The following is a 25,726-nucleotide window of genomic DNA, read 5'->3' on the forward strand; positions in this document are numbered from 1 at the left end:
AGGTAAAGGATCCCAACCCATGAACAACTGGAACACACAGGAAGGGAATACTTTTATAAATAGTCCAATTTAAAAAATACATAGATATAAAAGTTGCTCCTCCCCCTTGCCCCCTCCCCCCCAAAAAAAAAAGAAGTGCCATTTATATTTAGGTTGTGGAAATAACTTCTTCCCCTTGTTTTCTCCTCTAAGCTGAGCTGGTGCTAAGGGCAATTTCAGGGTAACCAGTAAACCTAGTAGGATTCCATCCCTTCCTGAGCAGCAGTCCTCCAAAATCAGGAAACTGAACTGACCTGCAACCAAAGGCAATTCTCAAGACTTAGGTGGACTGTCTAGAAGCTGGTAATGTGGTATGCTGATGTTTGTTTTTGAAATGGGTTTGGTTTTGAGTATAGCTAGCAAACAGCTCCCTGCTATACAGCAAGATTCAAAAGCAAATTCCTAGAGTCAAATATCTCCCATCAAAATTAAACAGTCACCTCATGCAGAACTTCTCAAACTCTAAGCCAAAGGAGACTGCTAAAAGACAAAGGAAATACTAGGCAATTTATTTTTTTGTGTGTAAGACACAGAAGGTAAGAAATATTTGGGAATATAATAAAGAACTATCCTATTCTATACAAAAAGTCTTCAAGTAATTTGAATAACAATTATGATATACAGATACTGTAAATCTGGGCTCCTTTAAGCCTACAAACCATGTAAGTTCCAGCAGCAGCCCATATCAATAAAATTTATCTCTTCCTCAATCTGTACATTCACAATGCATAAAACAGTACCAGCCCTATTAAATTAATATTTATGACAAGCTCAGGGAACCAGAAGACAAGCAGTATTTGCTAAGGCACAAATGCAATGTACAAATCTCACATAGTTGCAGTGCCCACTTTCTAAAAAAATGAACCTCAGCTTGGAGGAGCAATTTGGTTTTGGGAAACACAAAAGACAGACATGCTGTGCCATGCTAGGAAGACAAATGAAAACACAAATACAATCAATATAATTTATGGTTTTATACTGAATCTAAAGTGTTCTCAAGTTCAGCGCTTTCAGTATGTGCACATAGCACTGTAGATATTCTGCCAGCTTTTTTTGAGTAGCTATGATCTTCAACATTTGTCCCAACAATACCTCAGAGATGGCGACAGGGGTATTTCTTCACAGCCTCAGTTCAAGTTACAAGGTATTAGAGCTGAACAAGCTGACAGACTTGGTTCTGCCCTAACAGACATGCTGTGAACAGCAGCAGCAGCAGCATCAAGGTGGACTTGCAGTCTCCTTTTTTACACCAGCCAGCCAAGGACAAGAGACTATGGACAATGTTTCCCAGGAAGATTATGATGATGGGCTTTGCATAATCTGCTCTACAGCAAATATGAACCACTTGTTAAAAAAAAAAAATAATCCAAGACTTAAGAAAGGGGAAGATAACCATCAAGACAAAAAACATCCACAGAAGTGTTCTCTAGGTTTCTTTATCTTTAACTCTTTTATCAAGGAGAGAGAGGACAGATAAAATTTCAGAAGTCCAATGAGGTTAAAGAAAGGGAAAAAACCAACCAAAACCGAAAAAAACCATACACACAACAAATGTCCTTTCCACATACTGCCAAGTATGATTTTTTTTTTGGAGTCACATCAGTGATTTGGCTTTCCAAACACACAGTGAATCCCTCAAAGGTAAAATTAATGGTTGTACACTATTTGGAATGTTATAGATACTGTTCCGATACTTCTGTTGGGAGAAACTCGGTGTTCCAGAAAGCTGTACTGGGACACTCACTAGAGGAATATTTTTTTCAAGACATCTCAGGAAGCTGTCAAAGGAGCCTACCAGTCAGGGAGAAGTAATACATTGCAATCTGCACAGTTAATGTTGACTCAGAAGACTGTAGGAAGAGAAGCTTCATCAAACACACAAAAGGCTGCACGGAATGTTTCACAGCTGAACTGTTTCATATACCAAAGTACATTCTTCTGCCAAAAATACATGAAACCACGGGCATTTTTTCCATGAGCTTTTACTGAAAGAAAAGTAATCTGCCTGGTAGAATAAGCAAAATTTTTCTCCCCCTTCACTTCCCCGACCCGTGCCCCCACCCCCCAGGATAGCTGAGATGTTTTAAATACTGCATTTTGGGTAGCAACATTCCAAATCTTTTAAATATTTGAAGGCAACATTCCCCTTTTGAAATACTTGGGGGTTTATTTATTATTTCTGCCAGGAGTACAGTAATTAACTGTTGCTTACCTACACTTAATATCACATTCAGGAGCAGGAGTCTGAGAAAGTATACTTTCATGTCGTAAGGAATCACCAAACAGGACAATATGGCAAACTCACACTTTATCCATCTCTTTGCCCACACAAAATTGCCTAAGGACACCAGCATCCTCAGCACAAAAACCCACTGTAGGAAAAAATATCCAACGTATTCAAATTGCATACAGAACTGCATGTAAAAATCTTACTCTAGCTACACACCTACCATTATAGTAGCAAATCACACCTGATAAATAAAGAGGTGAACTTGAAAATTGATTCTCCATGATGAGCTATGGAAATACATTTTATATCACAAAGTCACAGTGCTGAACAGCAATCCAACAAGCAGAAACCATAATTTTTCAAAATGTAAATTTAAAAAAAAAATTAGCTGATTAGTGATAATCTTAAACATTTAAACAAACCCATTCACACAATCAAAACTCGCTCTTTAGTGGTTAAACCACTCCAGGAATTTTGGCACATAGTTTTTTTACAAATTAAGTATTGTTTTACACGTCCCAAATGTGTTAGTCATAAACATTAGCAGAGGAACACAAATCACAACTTTTTAATAACCCTGCAGTAATTCTGAACTTGTTCATCTGAACTTATTTAGCTTGTTTTTCCTTCATGACTGGATAAAGCAGACTGCAGTGCCAGGTCTTGGCTCCATCAGTTGCTCATTAAACAAGATCTGGAATTTAGCATTGGATTGAATACACATGGGAACTCATGTGAAGCTGCTCATATATCATTGATAGCTCCGTTGCTAACACAGAGTTTATCCAAGACCGTACATTTTTCGTTGACTTGAACAAAGCTGTTCACCATCCTCTGTTTTTGACGTCAGTGGACAACTACCCACTAACAGTATCTGTCACTACAAAATGCTTGGAATTTCCTCACTTATAAAAGCTGGAAAGTTTCAAGTACAGACCTTTCATTAAAAAACAAAACAAAACAAAACAAAGCAATATTAGATTTTTCAGGATAAGAATATTTTGTGAATATTATAAGACATTTTCATTCTCACTGAATATTTTTTTCCAGTAATTTAAGAATTCAAATATAAACAGCATCACTGACTATAAAGAATGGATGTTCAAAACCATAATTTCCCTCTTCTGTTCTTAAAAGCCATGGACTCAAATGTATGCTAATTCCTCAAAATGTAAGCACCACAGTGAGGTGATTCAGATTTTTCCCATTAACTGGACACTACAATCATTCCAGTAGGATCCAACTTGGATGGTATCTATTATTCAACAAAAATGCAGGAAAACACACCCTTAGTATAAACCAGGTTATTCATATTCACTGCCTCTTTTCTACAACTCCTTTATTCTTACAAGCAAAACAGTCCATATTGGAGAGAGTCATGCTGGTGGACGCTCCCTCCAGAGCGCAGAATTACCTCCTGAGAACACGCAGTGTTCCTTTTAGGCAAGCTCCGTGCAGGCTGCCAGGGTAGCCTGTGGCGCTTGTGTGAGCCAGGAGCACAACAACTGACTGCATGTCCCCAGTTCAGACACACATCTGGGCAGGGAGACGCATAATACCCTGATGGAAGCTTTTGTGCTGCTTTGCAAACACACCACTCGCTTTCTGACCCTTCATTTGGCCGAAAGCAAACAAGTGTATCAACAAAACCTCGCACTTCATTGATACAGTACAGTGGAAATTCCCCTTTTTCATTGTGTCAAGATACCATCAGCTATTAGCCCAGAGACAGGCAGTCATGTTTCAAAATCCAGTTTTAATCTTCTACAGAACTCTGTATCTACAATCTTGAGGCTATCTTCCCCAAACGTGATTCCATTCTTTTCTCTGTGGAAAACCCCTTTTATAGAGAGCAGTTTTTAATCTTTGTTTTTCAGGGTACTAATATTTTGTGTATGGCATTCACATAATACATCTATCCATGCCATAGCTGTAAAAATAAACACGTCTCTCACTGTAAAAGTGTGATCATGTTACTATGTTTATTAGACATAGCCCACATCCGAAATACCAGGTATCTGTTCCTTCAGGTGGTTGTGGCACATCACAGAAATGGCAGAAATTACTTGTTCTCCTCTTGGAATCAAAGCTGTGTAATTCTGTGTTTTTCCAATTATGTCATCCACCTACGAAGGAACATCTCTATTCATTGATTTGATTAGTAAGAAATTGTGTTATTTCAATTTTCTACATGCAAAGTAAACAAACACAAGTAATATTACTGGCTTAATCTCTTTAGTTCTAGAGATGTAAAATAGCATATATCTAAGCAGCTCTAGAGATATAACTTTCTCCCTTTACGTGAGAGGATAGAAAAAAAACCCAAAACTTTTTAAAAGAGCAAAATGAGTAAAATCCTAAGGATTACCTTTTCAAAAAAGACAAAGCAACAGAAGCATTGAAGAAATTATATTAAAAGCTTGCTAGGGATAACTTTCAGTTCATAGAAAGTATATGTATTCCTGTTCTCTAAAGACAACTCATCCCGTTTGAAGTGATTGCATCAGGAAAGTTATATCCTAGCAAAATACAAAATAAACACTTGCAAAAAAACCTGTAGCTGTTTCAGCTTCTTCTGAAAGCTTCAATTTTCACAACTGCATGATCTCTGAGAAGCAATTCCAATCAGATGATATGATCTGATCTTTGGCTCTAAGGCCATTCCCATACGTAGAAATAGTGCCCACACTGGCTTTACAGCTCTGAAGTTTTGTAGAATTTTATCTTCTGAGTGAGTCTCATCCCTCTTATCAGGGTTCTCCCGCTCTGCTATTGTTACATTCTTTCTTTGAAGATGTTAAGGCAGAGCCAACATCTTTCCTGATGGGAGGGATCTGACTGGTGATCTTTTCTCCCCCTCTTTTCCATCCATTTGAATATTTATATGTGTATACAGAAGTGCCTAGATTTCATCAGAGGAAGATGGTGAACACTGATCATTTGGACAAAACTGATCTGTCAAGCATTCAAAGAAGGAACCTCTCTGCGGAGTAACCAGAGAAACTGAATGTATGCAAAAGATGTTCTATACATGAATTTAATTCTTACTTGTATTTTACCTTTATGGAACAAGAAAATTTTAAAGGACATAGATGCTTTCCTTACAGAGAAGCAGGAGGTCATTTCGGCACTTCATTAATATGTGAAGCATAGATCCTGCTTTCACATGATCTTTCTTGTGATAGGTATTCTGTAACAAACATGCTTCCCTTGTTTGGTGAGACAACAGTGATAAAAAGTCTCTATCTTCATCAAATGGAAGCCAAACACTCTTTAACATGAGCCATGCTAGCTCAAAACACCTACTTCGTGTTAGTGTCCTGTGCTGGTCCTGTTGTTGCTCACACGGATGATGTAAGACTATGCAATGTAAGACAGTGTATTAAGTAAGACAACACAAAAATCACAGTAATATATCCATTTATCATAAATCCTACTGTTGAGTCAACAAAACAGTCTACAGCATACCCAGGATAATTCTAAAGTAGAAGAATACCTAAATCCACAAAGCCAGATTGCTTCTTGTACATGAATTTGCTCAGATCTTGCTTGAATGTTTCTACAGCAAGCATACATCATGAGCATACATTAAAGGACTTGGGATATAAGGTTTCATTCCTGTACATCAGCTGCTCTGCAGCAATGTTTTGTAGGAGCTCTTCTTGGCAGTAAGTAATTCAAACTCTTCTAAATCTCACTTAGAAGAAACCAAATTTAGCGCTATGCAAATAGAAATGAGAAGTCTCCATTAAACACTTTCTCCAGGCACTGGAACACTTTCAAAGCTGAGTAATTATGACTCCCTGTGGTTTCACAGGTTAAGAGAAACTAAAGAACAACTTTGAAGTTGCTTGTTGATGTCACAGATTTAAGTGTTTTATATACTTGCCATACTGAGTTCTTAAAATAAACTGTCTCGGAGAAGTTGCACAGGGAATAGCAGCTATCCAGCCAAGGAGCCTGTCTTCTGCAGTGTTTACAGGCAGTGTAAGAACAGAACACAAAGCAGTTCTGTCCCCTTTATGCTATCTCAGCCTCCAGTTATCAGCACCATGTGAACCTCCTGAACTAAAGGCTTCATACCAGACATTCACATTCAATAGGTATGGATCAATCTCTGAGCCTCTCCAAATCAAACGTGATCTGTGGTTTATACTGCTATGGCCAAGAACTCTATTAATATCACATACATCTAATGGTTTAACTTCAGAAATACATGAAAAACTTTTCAAAGTTGTTAAATTTAATGGCAAGGAAAAGGATTCTAATCAGCACCATTTTCTTCACATTAATTTATCTTGAATATTCAACAGTAGGCATATCTATGAGCAGGAGGCAGGAGTATCTAAAGGAAACTGTCTATCCCCAAGCCTTGCTGTTGTCAGTACAAGGAATCCTGAAGTCTCTAAAGATGCCAACTCTTATCGCTTTCTGTTAGGTATGGTAAATTATTTCTATAATTTTAAAAACTAAACAAACAAAAAACCCCAGGTAAGTTGAAGCCATAAAATCACCACCAATAAAACAGTGGAACCCTTTGTTCCTGTTCTCTCATGTCTTTGCAGTAACAGTCTTTACTTTTTGCTGGATATGTATTTTTGCAAAGTGAATAAAGACTTAGTAATCAATTTAATTAAACTCAGTAACAAACTTTTTCTTTTCCAACTGTTAAAAACACTTAGTGATTCAGATTTGGTTTGTAAAAAATTATGAGGTGTTCATTTAAAATCTTAATCCAAGGAATTGCTCAGGTACTGCAAAGACAACCCAAGGCAAGCCTACGCAGGCAGGGGCAGGCAGGGCTGAGCTCTTTTGCCTGCTGTGTTCCTGGCTGGCCAGACACAAACCAGCTCCAGCCCAAACCACACAACCGTCTTCATGTGATGTGTCCAAGTTAATAGACCTTATTTAGATACAACACTGCACTAATACTTCCATATAGCCTCAAGATCAGAGCAGGCTCCCATCAGATGTCTCAGTGGCCAGGCAGCTGAGCTCTGTCCTCCACCACACACTCTGGTTTGAAAGAATTAATCACCCTAATGCACTTGTTTTCCCTATAGCAAATGACAACTCTCACATCAAATACCTTTCATTCAAGATTGTAAATATGTGCCTTAAGACACTAGATCTGAAGAAATTCATATCTAGTTATAAAGAAATCTGGGTTCAGTCCTGCAAATTCTTGCTCTGACATAAAGATTCTCTAAAAGCCAGTGGGATGTCTCTCATGAGCAAATGTCCAGATTAGTAAGACTTGTATAAGCAGCTCCCTGTCAATATTTTATTTTTTAAATTAAATTGCTTGTATTGTACTGCTTGTAGTACTGAAGTTTCATGGGACTCCATATACAAATACCAACAAGTATATCAACACATCTCTAAACACTGCTTCCTAAAGTACTTATGTAAGTCTACTGCTAGAGATGTTTCACATACCAAGCTGTGCACTGAGTTCACAGCACATACAAATACAGTTACAAAAGCAAAGTCTAATTTTACAAAGGCTCCAAAACAATGCATTCAAAGTTTGCTCACAAACAGTCACATACAGAAGCCAACAGCCTGTGCATCCACATTTTACTCACTTGGCTGCCTGGTCATAGAGCAAAAAGCAAAGTCAGAATGTAATTCTGGGGTTTTATTTTAAAGATAATGGGAAATTTTGCTCTCAGGACACTACTTTACAGGACTAGAAGCAGACCACTTACAAAACACCCCATCTCAACCTATTCTATCTTACCATACAAGTACCTCAAAATACAGGACAATGACACACAGTGTGCTATATGTCCCAAAACCATGCAGGTCATTCAAATATTGTCTCCCCTTGCCCTTACTTTTGTTTGTTCCCTTTTGCTTCTGACTGGTGATATCAATGAGACACATAAATATGCTTATTTCAACATGTCAGGGTTGGATTTAGTTAATTTGTTTTTACACTAGTCACACATTTGAATTGACAGACAAGCATTTTAACATGAACAGTATTTGTTTTGAACGACAGAAGTACAAATTCAATGCAGAGTAAGAGAAACTACATTTCAGCTTTCAGAGTTCTTACTTAAGAGTTTAAGAGAATAGAAGCTTGGAACTGTGATACAGGAAACTTTCATTAAGTGTACAAGTCCAATTTCCAATTAATGTAAACTAAAAGGGCCAAATTATAATCTAAAACAAAAACATCCCTCTCCCCTCTCTGCCTCCAGTAGATTTAGTTTAACAGTATCCAGCCCAACTTCTTTTGAATTCTCGTTGAGTAAAAAAAGAGACAACTGACATTAAGATAATTACGAAATTATAGAAAATAGGACTAAAGATGAGGTATAATGCAGTTTTTCCACTACTAACTGATGTCTTTATAAAAGTGGCTTGAGAGTCATATAGGTAAGGAGAGCAACTCTGATGTATCCCCTGTCCAAATATTCTGGTTTCATGAAATAACTCTTTGCCTACATGAAAAGCAGATCCCCCTAAAATAATGATAATAATTAAAAAAAAAATTAAAAAGTAAATAAAAGGTGGTATTTCTGGAAAGACAGACAGCTCTGAAATTTTCTCAAGAAATCTCAGTTTACATACATATAGGAATTAATTTTATGTCCAGAACATCTTTGAATTTAAACAATGAGAAGACTACACAAGTACAGTTTCAGATGTTTGTAGTCTGGAAAGAATTGTATCAGTGCAGATTGACATCTTCCCAGAGCAGACGTGAAACAAGCTGGAGCAGTCCGAGACTTAACACATGCTAAGTATACTACAGTAACTGTTCAGGAAAAGAAAAAAGGAGGAAAACAAGAAGTTGAATCATACTCTAACTAAAACGCTTTTTCTGGTACAAAAATCTTTGTGTAGCTTAAGGTCTACATAGAAGGACAAAGCAGCATAAATACAATGACTTGAGGTTTAAAAACATCAGAGGAAACCTGAAGAGAAAAACAGAACTAAGAAGCTTGTAAGAGCAAGAAACAAGAAGAAAACAGAGGCAAACAAAAGCAAATGTAAAGCATAAAAAGAAGCTTGTTGTAGAAAAAGGTAAATTAGAACTAAACGCCTTAAGGTGGGAGGAAGGAAAAAAATCAGCAGTGACTTATAATCATATCAGACTAGGAATTAAACTATATTTCCCTTCACTACTGATCTATTTACATCTAAACTATCAATAGTTGTATCTGTAGCCATTATAAACCACAAATTAAGTATCTTCCCTTAATTTTTGAATTGCATCCAAAAAGAGTTAAACAATATTTTAGAAGCAAAAGATTACAAATTGGGGAACTCAAAAAAGATTTGCAGCTATCAATGAGGATAAAAACCAGATACAGGCTTTTGCAAAACAGGAAAAAGTATTTTGCAAAAGGATATGGTCAAACACTAGAGGTAGCTGAACTCAGGTAATGAATGCTGAAATACATAAGAAAAATATTTCCTCTTTTATCATTTGGGTGGAGAAGAGTGAAAAGAGAAGTAATAATCCCACTTCAAAGTTCCCTTGACCTAGCTGCTTTACTAGAAATCTCATCACTTTTTGCTACCCCTTAAAATTCAGGTAAGTAAACCAATTCAGAAAAAAATCACAAATGTAACCCAAACATTTTGAAGAATTCCAGAAAGGGTTGCACTGAAGAAGGATTCAGGGAACTGAAAACTGAACCGAATGCTATAGAGTTAATACAGACTTTTCCCCTGAAATATTATACCCATACTCACAGCAACAGATGAGCATTCCTGAACTACTTTGCTTCCAGAAAGTATGCACTTTATTGGCCTTATCATTGATAAGACATTGCTCAGGCCTTCCTAGAGCTCTAAACACGAAAATATTAGTGAAAACACAACTGAAGCCCTGAGCAACACTAGAGGCATTATGATACACATTTAGTTATCTGAGCTATCTTTAAGATATCTGTCAAATCCCTCTAGCTGCCAAAGACAGATGACCACAAGGGAGCCATACTTCCCCCTCACCCCCTAAGGTCTTTCTTGCAACAATGCAGCCAGAATTCTATCAACTTCACTTTGTTCTGCAGTGCTACAGCAAGTGTGGCCCTTTCTTCCTACTCACCATGGGGGATAGATGTGGATGACATCCTGTGGTCTGCTCTTGAGGTGAGCTGCTGTCTCTCTTGTAAAGAGGACTTTGAGTATTGGTTCTTCTGCATTGATGACAGCATCCTCGGGTGAAAGTGTAGCAGGAGACTGTTCCAGCTGCTGGCAGATGGCAACTTGTATTGTACACTCCTCAAATATTTCTAAGATCTTCACAATTAAGACACCAGATTTATCTGGAAAGTAAATGAAAATGAAAAATAAAAATGCAAAATCTGGATGAGGAGAAATAAATTCTGGCACTCCAAAGACGTGCATCCCTCTTCTCTCTGCACATCTGTCCCAATGCAAAAAATCCATCTATAAGCAGAACGCATTACCTTACCAAAAGACCTATGTTTAGGTTTTGCAACAATTTTTATTTTCTTTATAGATACTATTAACTGTGGAGAAAAAAGCCTACCTGCACTTCTTCCAAACACCAATGCAATCACAAACTCCCTACAAGAAGCCCTCTCCTACCACATTTGAACTTTTAAATCTTGCAGTTCATGCGCTTTGTTCAGTCTTTTTTTTATTAGATACTGCCAAAAATTACATTTATTTAAAAACAGAATAATCACACTGTTAAAAGTGAAGTTCTGTTTGCCTTCCCTGACCTTTCTCAAAGTAGCAGTTGTCAGGGACCAAGTTAAGAGAGTACAAAGCATCTAAAAGCTGATGATTCACATTTAGAGACAAATGTAGAGAAATAGGGAGTAAGATAGATGCACTGCCTGAAAATAATTATTGCAAAACTGATCATCCATTTTACCAGTAGGCAATCAGGGTATGGAAGGCTCTCTTGTTTTAAAGCAACACGAACAGATACCAGCATCCCCACAGTTCGATTCTAAGCACTTTTGTCTATGCTGAACAAGGAATAACTTTGCACTGAGATGAAATTACCTCTAGGTCCCTTTGCAGTCTGCACAGGGCGACAGCTACTTGGACAGACTTTGGTCTATGCTGTAAGATTGTGTAAGATTTGTTCTCATTCTCACCTAGCCCCATGCAGATCTGCACTCCAGTCACTGAGGGGAGAATAGTTGTTACCTCCCTGATGAACGCTTTGAGTATTTAGTGGGGCAAGACAGGGTCTCAGAGGACAAAGGCAGCAGAGCCTCAGTTCTACCCTTTTTGATTCACAAGCTGCATTGGGAAAAACATAGCAACCCAAGAAAAACAGCTGATATAAATTATTGTCTTCCCACAGCAAAGAAACAGGGGAGGAACAGTGAACATGATACTGGAACTTAACAGCAGAGCTGTATACTTATTTGTTTGTTTATTTTAAGGCTCATTTCACAACTGTGAATGTTTTTCCTTTGGAAAATAAATCAAAATATTTTAGTTTGAGTTTATGAGAAACTTAAAAAAAATAATTAACCCAACTCTCAAGAAGTCCAAACCAAAGAAACCAGGCCCTAAAACCTTTCAGATTTATTTAATTCTACAAAAGAAGAAAAAAAAAAGAAAATATTTTGTCCCTGTCTTTATTAAATTTCATACCAAAACTGAAATAAAGTAATATTGAAATATAAAACTGAAATGTTCTCAAAATCACTTTCACATGAACCAAATTTTCATCACATGCAACACGCTTCTGCAAAGGATTCTGCTTTCCTTGAACCAGTATTTTCCAACAGGATAAAGGGTTCCACTGACAGTCTGTCATAAGATGTACATAAGTCATTTCTGTCCAAGCCATTACAGCATGACCTCCTTTCCAGATCTGAGAAGCAGAATCAGGAGAACCAGTCCTTTCTGCCAAGTCCTTTGAGGCTAACTGATGAAGAGAGAGGGTTGTCACACTATTGCTCTTCACTGCTGTCACCTTCTCAGAGAAAGCTGTAACATTGCAGTGCCACTCCAAATACTCACTGCACTGTGTTAATATTTGCTTATGTGCAAACTTCTGCCAAGGGTGAGCACTGACTAGTTTTCTATGCCTAAAGGGGAGAACCTAGAATATTCACACTTGAATTCTGTTTTGCCTGACTAGCTGCAGTTGTGGTCCTCTGTCAACCCCAAGTCATCTGGCACACATAAACAAATTCTCCCAACCACAAAAATTCTCATCCTTTAAAGTAACTGAGTACTTACCTCCTCCCTCTAGACACACTGCACAATTTGCATTTGCATCCACTTTAAAAACCAAGTCATAAAAAAATCAGCTTCTATTTTGAAACACACCAACAGTTTATTTAAAAAAAAAAAGTATTAAGACAGCTTGTGAGAGAGATTGCCCATCACTTCTGAACTACACATTTCTTACATGCAGAATTTTATGACAATTCTTACTGGTCAGCATGTTACTCAGCTGATACAGCAGGTTGAAGACAATGAATGACAACCTGATAGAATTTTTTTTTTAATACCTCTGACTGTAAAACAGTTAAAAATACTAGGTAAATCACAAACTATATTTATATGAAATCATCTAAAAGACATTGGAGTAAAAAATACCCTACCAGGGTACCAGAGTCTCTTGCAAGCCTGAAGTTGCTGCAAACACTGGGAGCTGATACTAAATGAAGCAGAATGCTTCTACATTAAAAGCATCTCAATTTCTACAACTAGCCAAGTCTCACACTTGGCACACACGCACATTCTACAGAACCACAATCTATTTGTTTATTTAGATGCACAGAGATAGTTTAGTTTAATTACTCTGAAATTATTATTACTGCTGATGATAGTGTTCTCTTGAACAACATGGCAAAGCACTTCGGATTGCTGGCACGTGATGAAACATCAAAGTTCAGAACGTAGCTTCAGTTTTAATTCATTTGGCTCTTGTATTGTTATGTCAATCAAAAATAAATCAAACATATGGGGCTGCACACTGAAGGCAGAATTTGTAGGTGAGGAGACAGGCTGGATCACTGCAAATTCTGCAGTTTCCAGAGAAGTTCATTTGTTTGTTCATCCATGTGAAAAGCTCACTTTAAGGCTTTGCAATGTTCTCTTTCACCCTTGGATAACTCACAGAAGTTCTTGTTTGCTTGCTGAAGTTCTCATTCACTTAATTTCATTTGCAAAGCAGATCTACAGCCCAAGAAATTTGAACACACGGATGTGGAGATTTCATGGCAATACCTAGCAATCTTAAACAAGGAAGAATACCTTATAATAATATGTGTTTTAAAAAGGTGCAATCAATAACTGTGCCCATTCCTACACTGCGTATTCTTTCACTTCCCATTCTGCTGTCTAGGACACTCATGAATTTCTTTCTTCAGGGTTAGTTTTTAAGAAAATCAGTGAGCTAATCCAGCTAACTGCAAAGCCACCAAAGCGCAGAAGCATATACTAGGGAGAGGAAGGAATAAATGATGGAAAGGGGAAAGATGGGGCAGGAGGGGACTGTGGAAGGATGGTACTTTGCAGTGACAGTCCAACCAGGCTGGATTAAGTCAGTTTCAAACAGTATCCAGTTACTTTTTGTCCTCTGTGGTGCCCAGGCTGGATTGTCATCAAGAAGCTCCTGCAGCACACAGGAAGGACAGACATGATCAAGTCACTGAACAGAGATATCAGCTGTTCAAGGTGTGATCTGCAGGTATATTTGATACTATAGGCATATATATATATTCTACAACTCTTGGCCAGACTCATCTTTTTTGAGCCTCAATGTCCACAATGGACAGACAACACAGGAGGGTAATGAAAACATGAGTCAAGGCATACCTAGTGTTATCTTTCAACTACCAACTCTAGGCATAATGCTATATACTGGAAGGATCATGAGACAGAGAGAAGGAATAAGAACTGCAGGTATGTATGGAATGCTTGTTTAAAAAAAACCCTTCAGGTTACTTACTTGAAGGTAACCTTTACTCTGCACTGCACATGCATACTCACAGACTGAGCATACAATTGCCCGGATGCATTTAGAAACCTTCCTGAAGCAGCAATTTGAGGACTGCTTAACAAAGCTCTTACAGAATCAGAGAATATCTCAAGTTGAAAGGGACCTATAAGGATCATTAAGTCCAACTCCCTGCTCCTTGCAGGATCACCTAACACTAAATCACCAGCGCACTTGTAACAAATGTGGGTAGAGCCCTTCCCAAATCTTCGTTCACAAAGCCCAGCCATGATGATAAATCACAGAACAAAGAGTCTCCTGCAAACGGTCCTTGAACTGACAGGTTTGGTGCTGTGGAGAGCCTGTTCTAGTGATAAACCATGCTTTCAATGAAGACTTTCTTCAAATATTTATCTGGTTCCAGATGCCTCTGCATCAGTGAAATGCTTGAAGGAGACAAAGATGGAAACCCAGATAGCTGCCTGATCAGTTCAGACACAGGTGCATTTCTCAGCAAAGCCCTGGTGCTCTGAGCTCGGGTGACAGAGGGCTGCTGCAGCTCAGTGGTCCTGGAACACAGCCTAGCATGGACAGCTGCCCCTTCCAGCATCTCTGCATAGCCTTCACACAGAGTCAGCTGGAAAGCCAGAGGAAACATCCACTGACACAGGATCATTTGAAATATCTGGCCCCATGAATATAAACAGAGGGCTTATTCATCCCAGGGGCATGAAGTATAATTCAATCCCTGATACACAAGGCTCAAGGTACCACAAAGAAAGATAGAAAGGCACTGATAAATCTGGCTCTGACAAATCTGGCTGATGGGAATTTTGAAGAGATATTTCGGATGCACAACATGTCTCCTCTAAAAAAAAAAAAAAAAGCATTTAAAAGGAAGGGAAATCAGCCACTATGGCCTGTAATGCTCCCTCACTTCTAACAGAATCTTCCATAAGAAATAAAACCATCACAAAGACATGCAGTAACATGCTGGCTACCTAGTGAATCAAAAAAATTTTGGTCACAGAAAGTCTGGAGTACAAGAAAAATGTACTTAAAATAACCAGTCACGAGCCAGGTTAGTCACATCACTCTTCGCAGAACACTGCTGTGGTAAGTCCCACCCACTGAAAGGCAACAGACTTTACTAGTGATCCAGAATGAGTGAAACCAGCAGGAGAGACTGACTGGTGGATGAACAAGCCATTTAAGCAGGGAAGCATCTCAGGTAAAGACCTTCTATGACTGGCAAGAACCTCCATCACCTCTCAGACAAGAAGCAAGAAGTTCTAACAAAGACGAAGAAATCCCGATCCAAACCTAGGCAAATGGAACATCAACCTCTCACTGCTACTGTTAGCAGAGTCTTTGAAATCAAAGGAAAAGGTCTTTTTGACAATATAGCAGTAATGGAACAAACCTTGGGCATGATTTCCAAAAAAACCCAATGCTCCATAATTGTGTGATCCAAACAGGTTTACATTGTATGTGTGGGTTTGGAAAAAAAACCAGTAACTTTTTGTTAGGAGAAAATCTTTTATTTAGAACTACTAAGAACACGGACAGAATTCTGGGTCAGAAAGCCCCCGAGTCAGAGATCTTTGGGAGATCACTGGGAGAATACTGTGGGAAAATATCAAGTGTTAGCCCTGTTATCATTTTTCCCAGGCATTTTGGTAGCTCTTGTCACTGCCAGAAACAGGATCCTAAGCTAGAGGAACTTTTGTTTTAACCACCTAACAGATCTGCTCTGGCATCCATAGTTAATTATTTAATTCCAGGTGTCCTCTGGGATGTTGGTCTCTCACTCCAATTTGCAACCCAGACATGAAGTAGCTCAATTAAACTACAAAGATAATTCAAGTGCCTGGGAGATGAAGAAACAAATTTCACAGTGAATGCATTAGTTTTCTTGGGTAATTATTTTCATTTCTGTTTACTACTTCAGTGCATAGAGTGATGCTGCCCTTCAGTCACATACCATGTCATATACCATGACATCAAAACATGTTTTGACGCAGTTCTTTGCAGATGTTCTGTGTTACTCTGAATTCCGGGAAACTTAAAAAGAAACAAAAAGAAGGGAAAAAGCAGGGGGGGGAAACATTCACTGTTCCTTTGGAGATAATAGACCCCGAGGTCTTGAGCATTTTGAAGATTTCAGCATCACTCTACAGTCTCTGGCAGACTGAATGCCCTGAATCTTCAGCCCTAACATAGTGGCTTCACAGCAGACACATATATTTCAGCCACATCAACACTGAACATACATGGTCATGAATGATGCACTGGCCATGCCAAGGGCAGCCTAGGAAGGAGGCTTTGACACTTAACAACGAAAAAGCAGTTTGGAGAGAAGGAAAGGAAAAAACATCAAGGAGCGCAATTTAAAAAAACAAATGTTCAGACATTCTGGCTTCAGTGCCTGAAATACAACTCTAAAGTTTGTTTTAATAACTCTGGAACTATCAATAAGGAAGACAAATGAGGAGAAAAATATAGAAATTATGATCTCTTGGGAACCACATATTTTATGTTCCTCTTGCGACACAGTGACAGGAAGCTGAACACACTGCAAGGAGAGGATCCATGGCGCTTGATGTATGGAAATGCATCAGATGCCAGTACCAGTGAGACCAATGTGTTTCACCTCACTTAAGTGAATTTTGCCAAAATGCTACTGTTCGAGTGTTCCAAAAGAGCACCTGAAGCCTTAAATGGAAAGTCCTCAAAGGGAACAAACATTCTTTAGAGCCAGTCGATAGGAGTGCAGCAGCAGAGCAATCCCTACAAGACGTATAGGGTGAGAAAAAGTGTTTCAGGACAGCAAACTGAATCCTACATTATTTGAACGTGTTAGCTGGGATAGCCAGTGCACCTCCACGCAGATCAACTCAGCAGACGTAACACCATCACATCAACAAGACCAAAACAAAGCCAAGTTGACTCTTTGACAGTGAGTACTCCTGAATTTTCCATTTTCCATTCTGCCATGAAAATTTTAAAAATCATGCATCTCACCTACAGGGCTGCTGTGCCCATCTGAATGTAATTGAATGTAATAATCATACATGACACAATGGAGAAATAAGTTTTCCTAAAGGCCACAACACCAATGCAGAAAGCAGTGTACTACAACCACACAGACCAGTTCTTACAAACACAGAGGACAACTGGAGCTTAGTAAAATGCCAAGCAGTGTATGGCTCTGCTCCACTGAGCATTCCAGAAAAGCCCCGAAGTAATATGCAATCATGAAGAAAAGCAGAGCAGGAATTATTGTTATTGTGACAATGAAAAGTATAGAGGAATGAACATACACACACCTACAGCAAGTAAACGTGAACTATCATGCAAAGCAAGAATGACAAAATAACAGAGAAACAACTCAGCCACAAGACTTACCTCATAGGTCACATGGATAAAAGAAACCAAGCAAGCAGGGCAAGAGATAAAAGGAAGAGTACTTCAACCCCTTCCCTTTAAATCAATAAAAAAATTACATTCATGAAAGTAGAGCTTTCTGAAAAAAAACAAGACAAATTCATCAGAAAACCCAAGGGAGAAATACGAGATTGCCTGAAGCCATGCTAATATTTGAAAAACTGCTAACAAATATTTGTTTTATGCAACCTGTATTTGTTCTTACCAGCTAAACAGTCTTAATTCTTGATCTTAATGAATGATACAGGAAAGAGGGCAGATACTTTTAAGAAAAACAAATTACTGTTACTTTTGCTCAAAGAGCTATCAAACAAATCATATATATGAACTACAGTTCAGAAGGAAACTTGTACCTGACATATGTAGTTGAAAAAACCTGGTTGAGAAGTTAAATTATACTTCCTCTTAACTGACAAATTCTTTAGAAATATGCACTACAAAAAACACAGGCTTTACACTCAAGTCAAATTTCCACTAAACCTAGCTAAAAGCTTTTATAAAATAACATTTCCCACTGAAAGTACAAAGAATTGTGGGCAATTAATGTTGGAAATAGTACCCACTGCACTAAGAGTGAAAGTAATTTTCAGCCTTTGGTTCAGATGAATAGGTTAGATATGCATTATGGAATTATTAAGAAAACAAAGAAAACCCCACTTTATGCTTTGTCTAATAAAGCAAACTAGCAACACACTTCCAAATTTGACTCCTTCAGTTATTTTTTCAAAGGCATTTTTTTATCCCAAGGTAATTTAACTTCTAATTGTTGAATGTGGGTTCCACAACTGCAGTTAGTGGACATCCTCCTGGGACAGCACGTACTATCTGCACTGAAAGAATAGCCAACCACTTTCTGGTTCAAGCCACAAAGTTTTACTTTCATTTTCAAGTGCAAAAAGTAAAAAATGTCAAATTACAGGCATAAATCAAAAAAAACACATGCTTTTGCTTGGCATCCCATTACTTTTATTCCTCCTTAGTCATGTAAAAATCGCAGGTGCAGGCATAACAAACTCAACAAGCAGGTAGATACCAAGCAGACCCTTGTAAATCCAAAGTCAACGCTGAAAACCAGGTGAAGATTACAACGTTTTCACAGCCTGTACAGGGTTGCTATTCTGATCCATATGTGTTGTTATTCTTCCTGGGCTGGTAACTTCTGAAGCCATTCAAAAAGATTTTTCTCAAAAACACATCAAGTCTCGCAGGCATGATGGCTTCTTGCCACATTTATATTAATTTTTAAAAGGCTGCTGAATTTGGCTGTGCTTTAAACACTATACATTCTTTATAAGAACACATGTAAGCTACTTAAAGTAACTATGCATGTCATTATTGTTTCCCATAAGAAAACAAAAACATACAAGGAATTCTTGTTTGAAAAAGACAAGTTTACATTTGGGGTTTTTTCCTTCCCAATGCTGTAACAAGTTCAGACAGCTGGCTAGGAAAAAAAATTGGCCACTTGCTATGTCTCTCTATTATAGTATTAACTCTTAAGTAATAAAACAGACCATCAAGAATTAAGAAAATAAGCAACGACTCGCAAAATTCAGACATTTGTGTTTTTTAGAAGAATTTTGCATAGTAAAGGAAATCCTGTTAAGGGTTACCCATGTTTTCTTCATCCATGTGCAAGTTTCATGGCATTCAAGCTACTAAAATCCTTTCTTCCCATCATCTTAACTAGTCATCGAAACTGGAAGAGGGGGAGTGATTGTTTATATCCTCTTCTGTAAACCTTTCAGCCTTCCTGAAAATGTGGTGTTACATGTGAAACCCTGTCCTCATCTCCAAGGCTTCACTCTCCTCCCTTCATGTGTGTGTTCCACTTGCCTCAGCAAAATGAAGATTTGTTGCCCCTTGAAGGTCACCTTCCCCTGAGAAGAAGGAGCAGTTTGGAAGGCAAGATCAATGGGTTTGGTTTATTATCAGTACACTACTCAAATTCAATTGTAACACAACCACAAAGCTTAATCTCAGGCTAACAAGAAGCAGGTATCTTGCATTAGACTATAAATGCTAGAGAATAATATGTTTCTGTGTTTAAGGTAAAGAACTGCTTTGATGATAACTGCCAGGCAAAAACAAACAACAGAAGGTAAGATGTATAGAAAGTAAAATTTTGGAAGTTACAAAAGGAATCTACATGAGCTTGTTTCAAATATTATTTGTGTCCCCTCCTATAGACAGGAAGGTCGTCTGAATGTAACTCAGAAAAATACTATTTTTTATTCTGCATCATGCAATCCCCATATAACCAGCCGATGTTGACAAGAAAAAGGTTTAGGTTTTTGTTTTGGGTTTGGTTTTGTTTTTCCTCTCTCTCTCTTTCAGCTGGACAGATCACCTCTTAGCTCAAACAGGAAACTCCATAGGGAAGTTGCAGCACTGCATACAGAAAAAAAGCTTGCAAATGGTCTACAAGCCCATGCACAGAGTACTCTCAAACCATTAGCTTGGCTGATTGGAGACATGCTGTTATGAAGACTGCACCTCAACCTCCCTTTTACATCTTGTGAAGAAAAAATTTTGGATTTGTGGCAAAGAGCCTGACATCTGCCTCTGTTAGAACTAAACCACAGCAAGCATCCAACCAACGCAGAGTAGCACGGACAAACTTTGTTCTTATCTCCCTTCAGGCCTCTGTCTGGTATGGTGAGCTTGATTTACAGAAGTGGAGTTACCAACCACCTTGCAGAAACACATATCCTTAGTGAGTACCTATCCCAACACAGGGACAGGCTGCCGAATGCAATTTTGACCCAAAATTGTCAAAATCAGAGCAAGTGCAAGGATTTCTTCTACCCTGCAGGATGAATTGGCCAAAAGTGAGACCCCGTGCACTGTATAAAAACCAGAAAGTACGTGCTGAAAGGAGGTGCTCTCTTCTGGGCCGTGATTCATTCCAGTGACCAAGAGCCAGCCAAACCACAATGGTTACTTACAGAAAGGGGTCAGGGAGCTAAAAGACAGGAATTTTTAAAAACTAAAGCCAAAACCTAGGGGGTTTTGGATAATATGAAGATTGATATAAGCTAAAAGTAAGCAACAGCAAAATAAAGGCATAAAATTCTGTGACATGAAATGTCTAATGGGGTGAATAGCCCACACTTCTGAAAGATTTTTCCTTAAATCTCAAATGTAAGAAGGACTTCAAGCTGATATAATTTGAAATTGCTCCCCTTTGCTTTAGCATGGTCTGCATGTCCATGGGATATCCAAAATGATGTGCCAGCTCTCCCAGCAACTAAGGTACTTCAATCCTCCACATTAATCTTCAGGCTTCTTTAGTAACTCAAATGAGTTTGCAATTTGAGAAGTTCTTTCCTCTCAGAAAGAGTCCTGGAAACAATGCAGTTTAGAAATATTACTGGGCAAAACAGAGGGGAAACAAAATTTAAGAAGAATCTCAGATTAGTGAGACACCCTTAACTTGAACCTAAAGTGGTGAAAGCTAAAAGTGGTATTCCTTTTCTGTGCTGACACTTCACATTCCAGACTAGAAGCAATTAGAAGGTTATCTAGTTACTTTACTAAAATTTCAACCATTCCAACTAATGTCCTCCAAACCAAACACCAATTTTATTTTGGCGACACAAAACAGTATGGCCATTCTAAGAATAAAACTATGAAAAATAAATTTTGTCCTAGGTGGAAAACTATCCCCAAAATATTATCACAGCTATTTTAATGGTTATTTTATAATCCTAATACATTGGAGCAAGGATTGAGAATTGGAAGTGAAATTTAGGCTGTGAAGTTGAAGTGTATTCCTAAATTATGGCACATCCAGCATTTTTCAGAAATTTTAGCAAATGCTTACAGGGTAAATGAAACAGTAGTTTGTCCTAAAGACTTCTAACTGGCCCATGTTCTTGTACATTTTCAGTATGATGGCAAAAGGCATATCCAGGAAATAGTTCATCTTCTGCCAAAACTAAATCATCTCAAAGATGTTCATCAGAATTTTTTAAATGTACTTAAGAATAGACCAAGGTATTTTCCCATAGCCTTTTTCTCATAAAATGCTAACGAATTCTGACTCATTTTCTGAAAGAAAGAAGAATAATCAAAGAAAGGAATTCAGCCAGAGGCAGATGTTTAGCATGGAATATTTCAGCCTAGAAGTTAGTCTGACAAAATGGTGAGCAGCCAAACACAAGGTTTTGTAATGACACATGTGAAACTAGGACAAAAAGAATATTAGCATATTAGCAGTGTTGCAGGTCTGTTACTACAGAGAACATTAAAAATTTCCATTTTATTAAAACGACAAACCTATTCAATATCTATTTCTGTTCCATATTTCAGAAGCAGCAAGAGGATGTCTTCATACCCACATAAGAATGATAAAAAATCTCCTATCCATTAGTAACTCCAGTGGAGGTGTAATCAATGCAGAAGGCTTCACTAGTTTTAAGGGAGCATGCCTGTATAATTTTCAACATTGCATTTCTGAAAAGAGTTAGCTAAAGACATTTCTGATTCCTTGATGGCACTTTTTAGTGAGTGTTCAAATACTGGTGAAATTCCAGAAGACTGGAAGGATGATGATGTTGCGCTACTATTCAGGTAGGGCAAACAAAATGGCTTACAGTAACTGGAGACCAGCTAGCCTGTCATCAGATCTAGGCAAAGTGACTGGAAAAAATAAGTAAGGAATTAAGGTCATAAATACAATGTGCTACTCCACATGGGTGGCATTTTGAACACGCAAATGGCCCCAGGATGGAAGCCCTCCAAAGCTCCAGTGAGAAACTGTGAGACTAGCCCACAGTTTGGGTGTGACTAAATTGTACAACCTTCTTAAGAAAATCTGACTATTTTCACTGCGAGTAATGCACCCTTTAAGTGGAATGCAAAAAAAAAAAAAAAATTCTGAGAACTAATTTTGTGAATTACAGTTAGAGCTTTTTATTAGTGGAGAATTATAAATGAGTAATAGCATTTCCAGCAGGATTGGGAAGTAAATGCTCATGCTAATAAATGGTTTCATCAATGATATAAAAACAAGTTAAAAAACTGTAAGAAACTGTGTGGATACCAAAAATTCAAGCAAATTCATGACTAAAAGAGGACAGGCTTGAGATACACAATGATTTGAACTCTGTGGTTAGCTGAGCATACTCAAATGAAGCCGACCTGGATATAGCACAGATACTTCACTGTGTTCAGGCAGAAGAAATAGAAAGAGTAGCTGGGGAGTGGGAAACAGGATCTCAGAAAATAACGGCTATAGAAGTTATAAAATTGTACTGGACAGTCAATTCAACATGAAGTCCCAGCATCACGCTCTGACCAAAGCCAAACCAGACCCAAACACTTATCACAGGCCTTGAACCTTCAGGAGGCTGAGAAGTGAGCTGGATATTAATGAGACTAAAACTGGAAGAATACATACAGAGTAGCTCACCTTGTTCTTAAGACCATGCTGAAAAGTTTTAGAGGGTGCAGTAAAGAGCCATGCAAATCACTGATAAAAATGTTTTAGAGACCCTTGAAGAGCTCAGTCTATTTAGTTTATGAAAATTGTGAGGCAGCATGGTTTTGCTATGCAAGTGCCAGAAAGGGAAAATATGTTCTTTACTCCTCATAGTCAGATACTTTGATGACTGAGACATTAGAAACCATCATATTTAGCAGAAATGCAATATTTGCTCAGAAGACAATCAAGAGAGCATTAAACTCAAGTCAGGCAAACCCCACAAAGATTATAAACTTCACTGTTACCCCTATGTAGGCCATATATACACATGTAAGTATATACTTTCACAGTAGTATTGTACAATGCTTCTTACCTGAGGGGATATTTGCATCTGAAATACACTGGTGCCTCCAAAAGCTAATGGCAGATCTTTCTCTGTTCTGCAGCCGACATAACCTCTCAGCTAGCCCACCCCTGCAGAGAATAAAGGAATGCTCAATTTTGCCAGGAATCCGTATTCGGTTTTGCCAAATGACAAGCCATAGGACAGATATATATGTATATACATATATGTATGCTTTGACCCTTAGAGACAGAATCACGTAATAAAATTACATTTTGCAGATTAGTTCTCCTAATTTTGATTTTCCAATGGATACATTCCCAATAAAACATACACTTAGAGTCAATACACACAATAAAACATTTTCACTATCTGGGTGTCCAAAATTTTCATGGTTTTAGTCCTGTCTCCAATATAAGGATTGTAACAAAAGGCTCCCAACTTTTCTTTGCACTTATGCATGGATCCTAGCAGACACTGGAGACAACTGAGAATTCAAAACAAACCAGTGTAACCACTAGTTATAACAGGTCGGGTTTTCTTTTCCCTCACAGATTTGTTTGGCTGTTGGCAAGGAGTGATCACAAAAATATTCTTTTACCCATACTTGACCCTATGATTCATTTCACAAGCTGGGTCAAGTGTGCAGTTTCAGTGGTCTGAACACTCTCCAAGATGAAATTAATTTAGCATTCCCAAGGTGAGGAGCAGAGGAGTGGCATCTAGCACAAATACACTTAAGGTAACACTAAAGCAACTCCTACTCCTGGATCCAAAGCCAGAAGACATAATCTCTCATTTTAAGAACAAAAAGATATATGTGTTAGAAGCTGTCTTTGGGCTACTACAAAGAGCTTTGGACTACTGTGGGAGTGTTTGAACACTTTTCTTTGGCTTCAAAGAAGTTATTTGCGTAAAAACCTACTTCATTCTTTCCTTGTAGTGTAAGTTTTTCCAGAAGTACTACTGAATTTATCGATAAAGGTTTCTACTAAGGTGAAATGTGTCCTTGGGTTAAACTCGTTTAGGAATCAACAGAGATAACACACAACCACCTTATGAATAGAATTTTTTAGTTCAGAAAAAAGGACAAAGAGCTTAGTAAAGCTCACATTGCACATGTGAAACTGGGAAGACACACCTGTGGAAACCAAGAAGAAGCTAAAAAGGCTAAGCAGGACTTCAAGTAAGCTGTAAAAAAATCTCTCTTTGATTACCAGTTACTAAGTAATTTCACCCACAGACAAATCAACACATTATATGAAAAGTAGTTAGCAGTCTCAGCTGAATTTTTAATGAACAACTATATCCTTTGCAAAATTGTAGCTATCACAAGAATTATTAGATGGCATGGCTAAACATCTTCGTTGTAAAGATCATAGAACGAACACAAGAGCCACATTTGACCCAGAATAATCTACAGAAGTTTTGTAGTTTACATCACTGCATCTCCTCTATGGCTACTGTAAGGCAAAGAGGAGAGAAGCTCCGACTCTTTCAGAGGAGGAAAAAAAATCCCCAAACCCCCAAAATAAAGAACTCACACTTAACAAGCTATAAACCCTGCTGTAATAAGGAGGAAAACAAACAAACATATTTAGGAAATCTGGGCTCAAATGAAGTTCCAGGTGAGCCTGACAACCTTGCTTAATGCTGGTTTCAAGATGGACTTTAAGGCACAGGGGCAACTAATACAGGTATGTGCAATGAAAACTTTGGTACCAAGAGCAGCACAGCCAAGCACAGAACTTCATACAGGAGAACATACTCTGCTGATAACACTGTGCTCATCTACGTTTCCCCCAAAACTTGAGCACTGAGGTGTTACCACACCACAACATTTGTGGGCAAGACAGTTCTACAAACTCTAAGCTATCCACCAAGTTTCTCTTCTCACCATGGAAATATTCTCAGATAGAGTTGCAATTCAGCTTGGCTACGTGCTCTACACAAGCCATGCTGAAACTCAGCTAGGTTCAGAAATGCAGCAGTAAAATGCATTTTGAGATTGCTTGTTTAAAAGTCTTGCATGCATGAGTCTGCAACTGAACTCCATGGTTGGGACTGTAGCAATACACCATACAGCTAGCAGCTCAAAAACTTGTTTTGCTGAAAGAAGACTGTTCAACAGGACTGTCCTAAACCCCTACTCCATTCCCTCTACAGTCACAGAAATGTATTTTCTCAGTTCAAATAATGCCAGAAAACCTTAAGGTACCTTCAGAAGAACACAGCTATTATTGGCTTACAGCCTAATTTCCCCCTTTTCCCCAAACAGAGCTATCGTTGTGTCCAGTCAGTATATTCCTACTCTTCTGCAAGCTGACCACTTTT

At 38.2% G+C, this 25,726-nt stretch overlaps 1 protein-coding gene across 3 annotated transcripts in view; it reads right to left on the minus strand.

Annotated features, from left to right (window-relative positions):
* Nucleotides 1-25,726, minus strand: part of SPIDR (scaffold protein involved in DNA repair) — a 199,162-nt gene that overhangs the window by 112,064 nt on the left and 61,372 nt on the right. For all 3 annotated transcript variants that reach the window (XM_064653609.1, XM_064653599.1, XM_064653617.1), the window contains exons 7-8: nt 23,423-23,523; nt 10,338-10,557 (exon numbers count right to left, since the gene is read on the minus strand). In XM_064653609.1, the coding sequence (XP_064509679.1) occupies nt 10,338-10,557; nt 23,423-23,523 (321 nt within the window). The remainder of the gene's footprint in view (nt 1-10,337; nt 10,558-23,422; nt 23,524-25,726) is intronic.

This window comes from Pseudopipra pipra, chromosome 1 (genome assembly GCF_036250125.1).
Source record: "Pseudopipra pipra isolate bDixPip1 chromosome 1, bDixPip1.hap1, whole genome shotgun sequence".
NCBI classification, from domain to species: Eukaryota; Metazoa; Chordata; class Aves; order Passeriformes; family Pipridae; genus Pseudopipra; species Pseudopipra pipra.